This window comes from Pteronotus mesoamericanus, unplaced genomic scaffold (assembly GCF_021234165.1).
Source record: "Pteronotus mesoamericanus isolate MK-2021 breed Mesoamerican mustached bat unplaced genomic scaffold, CSHL_Meso_final contig_214, whole genome shotgun sequence".
In the NCBI taxonomy this organism is placed as follows: Eukaryota; Metazoa; Chordata; class Mammalia; order Chiroptera; family Mormoopidae; genus Pteronotus; species Pteronotus mesoamericanus.
Window position 1 is genome coordinate 1,822,014 of NW_026555089.1, and position 12,008 is coordinate 1,834,021.

A 12,008-nucleotide genomic window follows, 5' to 3' on the forward strand; every position below is an offset into this window, starting at 1 on the left:
GCCCCCCATCCCCCGCCGTGGCCTCAGGAGCTGGAATCCCAGGACAGGACCGGGACCTGTGCCCATCTCCTGAGAGGTGGCCAGCCGGGCCCCCATGACGGCCACGGGGACCTGGGCCCAAGAGTGGGGGTGGGAAAGTGCTGGTTCTCCAAAGGACAAGGCAGGCACAGCCCCAGGAGAAGGGGGGTGTCGTCTCCACGGGGACGGGGAAGATTGTAGCCGGCCGGTCACGTTAATGTAAGTGGAGGACCGAGGGTGACCGTGCAGGGGGGCGGGGGGAGGCAGGTATGACCCCGAGGTCTTCAGTGGGGACGTCGGCGGGTCTGCTGTGCCCCGGCGGCCCGAGGGGGCGTGTTGGGTGTGTCGGAGACCCAGTCGGCTGCCCGGTGTGTCCCCAGCCGCAGAATGAGGGCTGTAGGTCTGTGCCCCTTGTCTCCACAGGTCCCTCGAGGCCCCAGTCTGTGCCTGGGGGGCTTCAAAGCACAGAGCGCCTGTTCTTGGCCGGATGTCGAGATGGGCAGCGGCCCCCAGGATCTGCCCTTGACATTATTCTGCAACTGTGGGGTTTTAAGGTGCCCTCCCTTACCCACCGCCCTGCAGGACTGAGGCATTCTGGGAGCTTTGCCGCAGCGGCCCTGTAACCTCCTCAGTCCCGGCTGGGCACAGGCAGGGCGGGCCTGCCGGCACCCGGTGGGGCCGTCCCTGCGCCGTCACAGCCGGGGCCCTGGGCAGGGCGCCGGCCGCACCAAGGGGCCTGCGGCCCAGAGACCCAGCCCCCCGCCCCTCCGCCACTGCCGCCTGGTGGTACCGTGGGGGGGCAGGGGCCGCGGGCACGGTGGCCCTGGAGGCCTGGGGACTGGGCAGTTGCCACGGCAGCAGGGGTTCCCCGATGAGGAGCCTGGTGTCCGTTGCTCTCATTGACCCACGGGGTGCTGGCTTGGCCCTCGGCCGCCCCTCCGCCCAGTCCACGGCCTCGGGTTTGTAACCCGTGTTTGCACCAGAGCCTTGAGGAGGGCCCAGGCCGGGCGGCCAGCAGCCCCACCTCCCTGCACGGTGACGGCAGGTCGCAGAGAGCCTGCCGAGGCCAAGCCTGGTGTGACATGACACACACACACACAGTGACGGCGGGCCAGGTGGGGCTGGGCCCCAAGACGTGGCAGGGAGAGCGGGCCACCGCCGGGCTCCAGGCAGGTCGCCCATGAAGGTGCTTCCCCCGGACACCAGAGTGGATGCTGCGCCGGGGCCCCGCCCCGCCCCCGCCGGGCGGACGCATCCCGCTCAGTCACCCGCGCCCAGCCTCCCCTGTAATCGGCGGCAGCCGCAGGACTGGGCTCCTGCGGGGAAGCACGTGGAAGGTGTGCGGCCCCTGGCGAATGTTCCAAAACCCCGCAGCTGTGGGGTGCTGTCCGTCCGGGCCGGGGAAGCGCGGAGTCCAGGGTCAGAGTCCCCGCCGCCCCCTGGGGGCCGTGCGACCTCTCGGTGATGAGGATTTGAGGGTGATGACGGTGGTGGCGACGATGGTGACGGTGAGGGTGACCGTGGCGATGCTGCTGCTGCTGCTGGTGCTGCTGGTGCTGCTGCTGCTGCTGCCAATAATAATAATGGGGATGGCTCTGGTGGTGACGAAGGCGGTGGCATCCCTCAGGACGCCTTCCCTGTCGCTTCGGCCATGTCCCAGAGCAGCAGTGTGGCTGTCTCTAGAAACCAGAGGACAACGAAGGCCTGGGCAGGGGGAGTTCGTCACAAAATCATCGGAGGTAACATCTCTTCTCTAGGTCCCCTTTCTCTAATAAACCAGTGGTGGGAGCAGAGGGGAGTTCATGGCTTCACGGCGCCTACGGAGCCAGATTGAGAACTTGGTAAGACTTGCATGGGTCTACACCCTCTCCTCCCTCGTGTAAAATGGTATCGGTCTCATTCCAAAAGCCGAGAACCACTGGCTAAGCGACCTAGCCTAGAAGCAGTCCCCTTCCGGAAACACTTTTTTGCCTGGTAAACACGCCTTGGTACGCGCACACGTTCACTGCACACTCTCTACTCCTGGAACCTGGAACCTCTGACCTCAGCCCGAGGCCTGCACCAATCAGCGGCTGGCACCAGCGGTTCCCTAGACAACCAGCACAGAGCTGCCACATGGGGCTCAAGCAACAAAAGCAGTTAAGAGTAATAATAACATTTAACAGCCAGTCCCCAGGGCCCTTCAATGGCTTTGTGAGGTATTCTACTTAACCCCACAAAGAGTTTCACATCCCACGTATTCTCCCAGGGCCTGGCACGGGCGTGGCCCCACACGGATGTTGTAGGCTGGCCCACGGGCTCGCTCCTCACAGTTGCGTGACTTCAGGGCCCTCAGCCCAGCCCACGGGAGGTCAGCAGCCTCAGGCTCCGTCCTCAGCCCTAGCCCGGGGTTCTGAGCCCCACGGAGCAGGGCCGAGACCCCGTCCCCTCTAAGTGTCCTTCTGGTCCCTGCATTTGGGGCGCAGGGCCTGGCTCCCAGGCGGGCATGATAAATGATGACTCCGTTTGCACATACGTACCATGCAGGGAGCGGGGGGAGGGGGACACGGAACACCTGGGCTCGCTGGGTGCCGGTGCCAAGCACGGGGCGGGGGCGGGGGGGCGTGTGCGTGTGGCTGGCCCCGAGCCCGGCCCGGGGAGGAGGCCCCGGTGCCCCCAGCGCACACCAACGGGGTGTGGCGTGTTTGGGTGAGCTGATTGGACAGCGGGTCGTTTAGATTAGGTCAGCAAGTGCTCACGGTGGGTGACCTGCAGGAGGCGGAGAGCAGGGCTGACACAGGAAAGCAAAGCCGGTCTCCCCCACAGAGCACCGCGGGGCACGGGGGGGGCTCGGGCCCCCCTCCCCGGGTCAGGTAGCGCGGTCTGGTATTCTGAGCTGGGCGAGGCGCCGCCGCTGGCCGGGCCCCCCCCCCCCCCGGCCCCGGCCCTGCCATTTAGAGTGTGTGACGTGGCCTGGGCGGTCCTCACCAGCACCACCGACGAGGGCACCCAGTCGTCCCGCCCCCGTCGCTGGGCCGGAGGAGCCCAGGTGGCGCACGTCACGGCCCAAAGGGTGCAGTAGGTGTTAGGGAGGGCGAGGCTGTGGCGATCCGCAGACGCCGGCTCCACAGGGTGACGCCCAAGGTCCTGGCGGGCCCTTGAAGGGTGGCCCGAAGGGCCCGGCGTGCACGCAGTCGGCGCTCCATTAGTGTCAGCGATGGCAGGGGTGGCGACAGTGTCACCGTTCGGGGAGCGAGGGGGAAAGCGGGGAGAGGCAGGTGGGGGCCCGGTCGCCGGGGACCCTGGGCCGCGTGTCTTTGGGACAGTGTTAGCTGCTGTGAGCGATGAATCCCTAGAGTGCAGCCGACAAAAAGCCTTAGACGGGTAAGTCTTGCTCGCTTCAGCGGTTCCGTGCCCAGAGACCCGGGCAGCTTCCAGGAATCCGAGGGGAGTCCCCTGTCCTCTGGGGCCTGGGAGCCCCGGCTGTGTGCAGGGCGAAGCAGAAACACAGGGCGGGGAGGGCACACTGGCTCCCTGCCCCCACCGTGGAATGTGCTCATACTCCATTGGTGGGAAACAGTCACATGGCCATGCTTGGGTACAAGGGGTGCTGGGAAATGTAGTCCTAGGTGGAACCTCTGTTCTGCCCAACCCCGCCAAGACAACTCCACTCAGCTTGGAAGGGGAACGTGCGTTTTTGCTGAACTAGCTGCTTCTGGGCATACAAGCAGCCAAAGGGGAGTTCCCCTTGGAAGGTGGGACCAAGGACGTGGGGACAGAGAGGCTGCAGGAGTTTCAGTGCGACCTCGGGCCGCTTTCCTGAGGCCAATCACCTCACTTCTCTGTATTTTTTCCAGGGTCCAGGAGGATGTTGTCTGGGAGGTTTCGTTAGGGGAGGGAAGTATCCAAACAGTAAATCATGAGCCGCCGTGTGTCGTTGTGGGGTTCGTTCCCTGCCGCCCTGAGCTATCTGTTAAATCTAATTACATCGTTCATGTCATTTCCTGTGAAATTTATGTCTAAATCCGCTGAATAAGGGGAGCAAGCAGAGAACTTAATTAGCAGCGTTAATCATGGTTGTTTGGTGGTTGGGTGGTTGTTTTTGTTTTTTTGTTGTGGTTTTTTTTTTAGTTTTTTGGGGTTTTTTTTAGAAAGCAGCCATGATCAGGAAGATAACAATGAACATTTTTCTTCCCAAAGGCCGTCATCCGCAGGTGCTCGGCTTTGCCGCCAGGCCTCACGGCATCAGCGGCAACCACCCCTAGTGGCTCCTGCGTGCCACACTGTCCAGCGTGAGCTTGGACGGTCCTGTCTTCTTTGCAGACCGCTTCCCCCTGCGTCCCCCGAGCTGCGGACCCCGGGGCTCTGCCTCCGTGTGGGAACAGAGCTCCCGGGTCTTCAGCCTTGGGGTTCGTATGCGTTCCCTGAATTTTGTGAAGTTGGACCCCAGAACGAGGGCTCACCTTCCTCCCGGATCTGTCCCCAGGAGAGCGGGTCTCACATGGCTCAGGTCGGATGGACGAGCGGCCCGCCCGCCTCGCGGGGCCCGGGGTTCATGGACCGTGGCTCTTCTAAGCGATGTTTCTCTTCCCTCTCTGTACAGAGACTCGTGCCGACCGCAGCAAGAAGCTCTTCCGGCACTACACGGTGGGCTCCTACGACAGCTTCGATGCTTCCAGGTAAGACGCGCCTCCTCCCTCCCGGCCAGCAGGTACTTGACCGTCGGTCAAGTGCGCGCACCCCCACCAAGGCCCTGGGCCGTCTTGCGTGGCGCACTCAGGCGCCTTGCTGGTTTCCCCATGTGTCCACCGAACCCCTTAACGTGGGCCGGGATTGTGGAAGCCACCGTGTTCCCCAGAGAACCTGCCCGAGGGGCAGCCTCTGTGCGTCTGTGTTTGGGGTCAGGTGGGAACACCCCGTGGGGTGTCCCGAGGGCCGTGTTTCCAGGGGGAGGAAGGCTGGGCCACATTTGTGGGGAGCAGTACGGATGTCACAGAGGGCGGCCCTTGGCCACAGGCACCCGGGCGGCATCGGGCAGCGCGTCCCCCGGGAACATTCAGGCGCCGCAGCCTTGGGTTTCCACCTCGTATGCATTTTCCACGGCCGTCCCTGCTGCTGAGTCGTGTGAGTTTGCTGTGAATGAGGACGCTCATCCTCTTAATGGGCGTGACAGCAGCAGGCGGAGCCTCTGAGCCCCGGTTTCTGGCTCCACTCAAAGGGACGGTGGGCAGGTCCCCGCTGAGAAGCCGCCCCTCAGGGCCGGTGGGCGCAGGGTGACCAGCACCCTGTTCGCCCCGTTCTGGGGCCGTGGTCCAGCAGCAGCGGGGAAACAGGCTGTGTTTCCGGCCAGCGTTCCAGCTGCCACGTTGGCTTCTCCAGCTCTTGTGACCCCCCCCAACCACAAAGTTCCTCTGTTCCCGTGTTTCAGTCGCAAACACCAGTGTCCCTGCCTCGGGGGCCAGATGGAAGTAGACCAGCCCAGACAGACAGGATGGCAGGCCCAGGGAGCATCGGCCTGTGCGGAAAAGGGAGGGACAGGCAGGCTGCGTGAGCCAAGCAATGGACGGGCTCTGCTTCCCACCCGCCCTGCCGGGCGGGCCCTGGGGGCCCCACCTGAGAACCCCACGAACCCCAGGGCAGGTCCAGGCTGGAGAAGGGTCTGGACCCCCTCCCCTGGGTCCTGCCCCAACCCAGCCCTCACAGTGACCTCTTATCACTTATCTGTCCACCTAGGGGCCGAACCTGGTGTCGTTTGTTTGTTTTTACTGAGTCCAAGTTCCCATAACCTGAAATGACCATCTTCACGTGCCCGGTGCAGCGGCGTTGCCTACTGTCGCCTCTGTCTCATCCCGTACTTTCGCCGTCCCCAGCGGAAACCCCGCACCCGTCAGCGGCCCCCCCGTACCTGCCCCCCAGCCCCGGCGGCCCCCCGCCTGCCTTCTGCACCCGCCATACAGATGGAGTCCTGCCTAGAATGATATTCTCAGGGCTCATCCGTGCTGTGGCGTGTATCAGGGCTTCGTTCCCTTTTGTCTCTCTAGTTCTTTTTATTGTGGCAAAATATACATAACATAAAATGTACCGTCTTTATCATTTTCGCGTGCACAGCTCGGCGGCATTAAGCACGTGCGCCTTGTGGTGCAGCCTCCACCATCTTCCCAAACTGGCGCCCCGCCCCCATCCCACACTCACCCTGCCCCTCCCCCGCCCCTGCGCCTACTGTCCTACTTTCCGTCTCTGTGGATCTGGCTCCTCTAGGGACCTTTTATAAGGGAGACCACACAAGCTCTGTCCTTCTGTCTCTGGCTTGTCTCACTCAGCACAGTGTCTTTCGAGGTCCAGCCACGCTGTGATGGGTCAGAGTGGCCTCCCTTGTTCCGGCCGAGCGACAGTCCACTGTGCGGCTGGGCCACACTTTGCTTGTTTACTCATCCAGGCGCGGGCACGTGAGCCGCCACGCGAGCCGCCGCAGCAGGCATCGGCCTGCAAGTGTCTGTCCGAGCACCTGCTGTCTTTGGGGTGTGCGCCTGGTGGAGCGGGCTTGCTGGTTGTCCCCGGTTTCAGTGCTGACCAGTCCTGATCACTTGTCTCTCATAAACGAGCTGTGCCTCACGCCCAGCGGAGGGCCTGGGACCCTCCCACGGGCTCTCGCCCAGATCGCCCACTGGTTGACCTTGAAGGGCCATGCTGTGCTGCGTGGCTCAGCCGCCGGCACAGCCCAGAGAGGGCCTCAGAGGCCAGTGGCTCGCAGGGAGCCACAGCTGACCCCGCTCTCCCGGAGAGCCTGGTCTGTGTCCGCTGACGTGCTTCTGCAGCAGCAGGAGGCTGCTGGCCAGAGTGGACCCTGGGCACACGGTCACAGTCACGCTGAGCTCCCGTCCTAGCAGGAAGGGTGCCTGAGGCTCGGGCGAGGCCTGGGTGCTGTTGCCATGCTTACTCTGGGGGCTGTCCTGGCAAAAGGGGCATCTAAAAGCCGGAAGGGCCCAGGCAGCAGCTCACCCGCCAGCTGTGGCTTGGGCAGAGCTGTGACCCCCCAGGAGAGCAGAGAGCAGCCGGCAGGCCGCTCGGTGTGCGCGCGTGCGGGAGGGGTGCCCAGCACTCCGTGCGTGAAACGGGCGGCTCCACGTTCCGGCTGCTTCCCCACGGGGTGGGGGGCGGAAGGGCCTGGCTTGACGGAGCTGGGAAAAGAAAAGACCATGGGGCCAGGCGGTCCCGTGCACAGCGGCAGGGCCAGAACAAGGGAGGACGCTGCCCGCAGCTCGGCCGACCGGGGTGTGGAAGGCGGGAGCCGCGCAGGGGCGGGGCGGGGCTGCCTGAGGAGAGGACACGCTCCCCGCCACGGCGGGGCGGCCGTCTCTCGCCAGAATGTCCCGGAAGGTTGGACGAGGTGACCTCCCAGCCCCCTGCCGGCTCTGGTCGCCCAGACGAGCGCTTCTGTGTCCTGTGTGTTCTGACCGCCTGCTGGCAGCCAGGGCCTGGGACCGCAGGGGAGGAGGGCGTCTGGCCAGGCCCGGGCCAACGGGCAGCTTCCGCGCACGGGGGTCACAGCTCCGGCCTCGACCGCGGTTTCAGGGTCCGCCCTGACGCCTGGGGTGAGGGGCACTGGCACGCGATGGGCCTCGTGGGACGAGGTGTGACAGCGAGCGAGAGGGGAGACCTGGGTCTCACTGGACGCTGAAGACTCCCTCCGGCCACCGCCCCGCGTGGTCGCTCAGCCCCCGCCCGCGCATGCGCCCGCACTCCTGCCTGCCCCTCGCCCGCCATCCCCCCCGCCACCGGGTGTCCGTCCATCCAGACTCTCAGCTCCATGTCTGTTCAGCCGGCCAGCCGGCCACCCGGTCATTCGTCCGCCTGCTCGCCGTTCAGCCGGCCACCTGCCCACCGTGCTCCCGTTTATCTGCCCGCTCGTCCACCCGCATACCTGCCCACGTCTCCGCCCGTTTGGTCGTCCCGGTCCACCCGTCCACCCGCCCGCCCATCCAACTGCTCACCCACCCGCCCCGCCCCCCGTGCTCTCTCTCTCCATCTCTGTCACCAAAATTCATCAAGACCTGCCTTCCCTGGGGGCTGAGGACGGGGAGGCCAACAAGACAAGTGCAGCCTCTGACTTCCTGTAGATTGAAGTCTAAGCAGTGACGATAACGAGGTTAACAAATAAACAACCCCGGGGTCCCCTTGGCGCTCGGTGCTGCGCAGCGAATCCGCCGGGCTGTGGCAGGTGAGGCCAGGCCAGCCTTACGTCGGGCCCCGGGGCAGGTCTCTCCGGGGACGTGGCTCGTCGTGGGCACAGAAGGTCCAGCCCGTGCAGAGGCGCGGAGGTGAACCGGGGACCTGGGTGCAGGCGAACAAGAAGCCAGCCGCGAGGGGGACCTTGTGCTTCGTGCAAGGAGTCCGCGTGCTTTCACACTGTGGGGCGGGGGCGGGGCAGCTTGCCGCAGAAGGGCGACGCCATCTGCCGGACCTTGCTCGAGGGACCCGGACGGACGGACGGACGGACGGACACCTGTTGTGAGGCCGCTGCTGCGTCCTGGTCGGGGGGGAGACGGTGGCGCGGGACAGTGGGAGGGGCGGGCGCAGACCGGGGTGGACTCCAGGCTCGGGGAGAAGACAGCACAGACCGGACCCGCCAAAGCCCTGGACGCAAGGGCGAGGGAGAGCACGCAAGGGGGTGCTCGGCGGGAGCGCCCAGAAGCAAGCGGGGCCAGACCAGTCCCTGTTGTAGGAGTTGCCCTGGGCGCCCAGCCCAGCCCAGCCGCCCGGGCAGCATCTAAGCCTGTCGCAGGACTGCACTCAGACGCACGCAGAGGGGGGAAGGTGCGGGGAGGTGGCGCTGCTTCGTGACCCCTGTCCCTGCGGGGGGCGGGGGGGCGCATTCTCTTAGGGACTGACTTGGAGGGATGGCCTGGCACACCGGGCGCCAGCTGAGTATTCACTGTGCGTGGCTGCTGATGTTCATGGCCGTCCGGCACCGTGCCCACTTTCTGTACGTTCTCAGCTGGGGATGGGAGACGGTTACACGCAGTTTTACACTTTGCTGCGTTTGAAGAGAGGGGCTTGGGGGCTGGGTTCCTGAGGGGCTTCCCGGAGCCGGACTCTGGCCACAGGGGCACACGTTTGGGAGCTGACTTCCCAGCCAAGGCGCCGTGCGTCCGGGGGCCTCCCGCGGGCCCTCTCTGTGCCCCAGACCCCGACCTCCGCCCCGTGTGGAGGCTGCGCCTCCCACTCACACCCCCTGCCCGCCGTGTTCGGGAGGAATGAATGGGGACGCGTGGGCCGAGCGCTCGCAGCCCCTTGGGGCACGTGCTGTGTAGATCAGAGGGCGCCGGGTTGCGCGCGCCGCGTGGGCGGCAGGCTTCCCTCTGCCGCCGTGGCTTTGTGCTGCGAAGCCGCCACGGGCGTGCAGGGAGTGAGCCATCTTGCTGAATGGCAAGAACCGTCACTCCCCTTCCCCCTCCACCGTTACATTTTTATGTCTTTCTTACGCCTCAGACTTGCAAACGGGGGTGCCCTCTCGGAGCGCGGTCGCCGGGCGGGTCCCGAAGGAAACGCTGTTCTGTCCTCTCTCGTCATGGGCGGCAGGGTCCAGCGGTGGACGACGAAGCCCTGGGGCCGCTGTTTGGGGGGGGCGTCCTTTCACTCTTCATTCCCTACATCTCTGTGTTTTCAATTTTACAAGTATGTATTGCTTTTGTGATTTTTTTTTTTTGACGCCAAGACAGAGCGAGGTGGGTCTCTGGGCAGAGGTGCCCCAGACAGCTGCTGTCCCGGGCCTGACTGCTGGCTCCCCTGTGGGGCCCTGGCCGTGCGTCACGGCCGGGCGCCCGCTCTCCATTCGGATGGCCCCCCCCCACCCCCGCCGCCCCGAGGATGCGCCCCCTTTGGCCTCGTATGGCCCCCCCGTGGCTCTCCCCCGCAGCCTCCACCATGACGGACAGCACACCGGTGCCCCCCGCCCTCCGGCCCCCCGCCGCCCTCACAGTCCGTCACGTGGGTCTGAGGGCCACTGCCTTTTCCCCGCCCCCTGTGGCTTCCCCGGGTCTCGTCGGGAGTATCCGCACCCCCCATCGGGCCCCTCCTCGCCCAGCTCACATCCCGTGTCTCCGCCCTGCACAGGTTGGACCCCAGGACCACGTGTTTGTGGTAAGATCGGTGACTAACTCATTTACCCAAACCACGGACAGGCCAGGACCGGAAGGGGGCCCGTCTCCCCCCACCCCGCCCCTTGCACGCAGCCCTGCTGGGCAGAGGACCTGCATCCCCCTGTTTCTGCATCTCCCCTCAATTCTGTGATCGCCCCCCAACTCCCCCTTGAGCGGCGGGAGGCACCGCGGGCCCCTCCATGCTGCACGGGGGGGCGCTGCACGCTGCCGGCCCCTGTCGGTCTCACCCCTGTTCCGAAGGGTCGTGGCTGATCTTCTAGGCAACTTCTCAAACCCCCCTTTTGCTCAGTGCGTCTTACACGGTGTCCCTTGACCCTTCGTTATATCTGTATCCATATTTAAGGCTCCGAGGCTCTGCCCGTAACCTAGATCCCGAAGTGAAAACCCGCGGAAAACGCGGCTGCCTTCCTGCCATAGCACAAAGGTCGACGTCGGCACCAAGGCCAGGGCGGGCTCCAATGTCACCCCCAACGGTGACGGTTCCTTCCCCGCATTTGTTCACACGAACGCCCCATTTCAGCTCAGTATCAGGGTCATGACTTTCACGCGAAGTTTTGTTTCGCCTGGAGTTTCCGACGGCCTCTGCCCCTGCCCCCTGCCATTGCCCGCTGTGGGAGAATTATTCTGTCCTCTTGAGCGAGGCACTGAAACACCCCGTGCTCCGCGCGTGCCGCTGGGACCCCGTCCGCGGGCGCCCGACCGGACTTCCCCACTGGTGTGCGGCGCCCATCGCGGTTCCTTCTCTGAGTGCAGGGCGAGAGGCTGTCTCTCTGCCCTGTTCTGCTGGGACCTATCCTCCAGTACGTGTCCCGGGTGGGGACAGTCTGGTTCCAAGCCCCTCGGGAGGCACCTGGCTGAGCCAGGAGGGGCCCCTCCGTCCCCCGGACACGCTGATGGGACCGTAAGCAGGCTCTGGCCTGGCCACAGCCGGTGCCCTCCCTCTGCCGGCCGCACGCTCCTGGTGGGAGGGGCTGACCTCTGGGGCTGTCGCCTCCCTGGGGCCCCCAGACCAAGGCGAGAGGGTGGTTCGTCCTGCTGAGGGGCAGCTCAGAACCTCTAAGTCGGCAGGACTTTCCTCCCACCCCCCTGGATGCCCAGCTCGGAAACTGCTCTGCGCGGGGCTGGGGCGCCTTCCGAGTTGGGGGAGGGGCTCTGTACGGAGCAGCGGAGCAGGGCCTGGGAGGCGCCAGGGCCACGGCTGTGGGCAGGGCAGCTGCAGCTCTCAGAGGCCCAGGACCCTGGGCCTGGAGTCAGCGCCTGGGGGTAGGGGGCCGGCAGGACGCCCTGGCCCCTTTCTTCTGGGCCCGGCGGCCCCTGCATGGGGGCCGGGCGCTGAGTCCCTCCCCGCAGGGAGGCTCCTGGCTCCGAGCCCCTCAGGCCACATTTATACACTCCCAGGTGGCGAGTGGGCGTGGGGGGGACGCTGAGAAACCGTGGAGGAGAGCTGGGAGGCTGGGATCCGGGCACCCCTCCAGGCGGGGCCCGCAGAGCCGCCGGGCCCTCAGCTGATGCAGGTGCGGGCGGAGCCCAGGGTCCCCCCGCCCGGAACGCCCAGCCCCTCGGGCTGCGGAGGAGGGGGTCGCTGCTCCTCCCCCGTGCGCGCCGTGGTCTCGGCCGCCAAAGCAGCCTCCGGCTCTGCACTCCCCCTATACTGGCTGGCCTCTGTCCCCTCAGTCTCATCTCCACCCTCACTGGTGGCCTTAGCCAGGGTCCACAGTGTGGCTGCCTTTTCCCTCCACGGTCAATGTCAAGCTGCCAGCAGGAGGTCACTGTAGGGAGAGCCACGAGAGACGCCTCCGCTGGGCCAGAACCCGCCCTCCGCCCACCTTCTCCAGCCCCGCACCCGGGCTC

At 65.6% G+C, this 12,008-nt stretch overlaps 1 protein-coding gene across 1 annotated transcript in view; it reads left to right on the forward strand.

Moving 5' to 3' along the window:
* Nucleotides 1-12,008, forward strand: part of SHANK2 (SH3 and multiple ankyrin repeat domains 2) — a 289,453-nt gene that overhangs the window by 150,070 nt on the left and 127,375 nt on the right. The window contains exon 13 of the mRNA XM_054570752.1: nucleotides 4,601-4,676. Within this exon, the coding sequence (XP_054426727.1) occupies nucleotides 4,601-4,676 (76 nt within the window). The remainder of the gene's footprint in view (nucleotides 1-4,600; nucleotides 4,677-12,008) is intronic.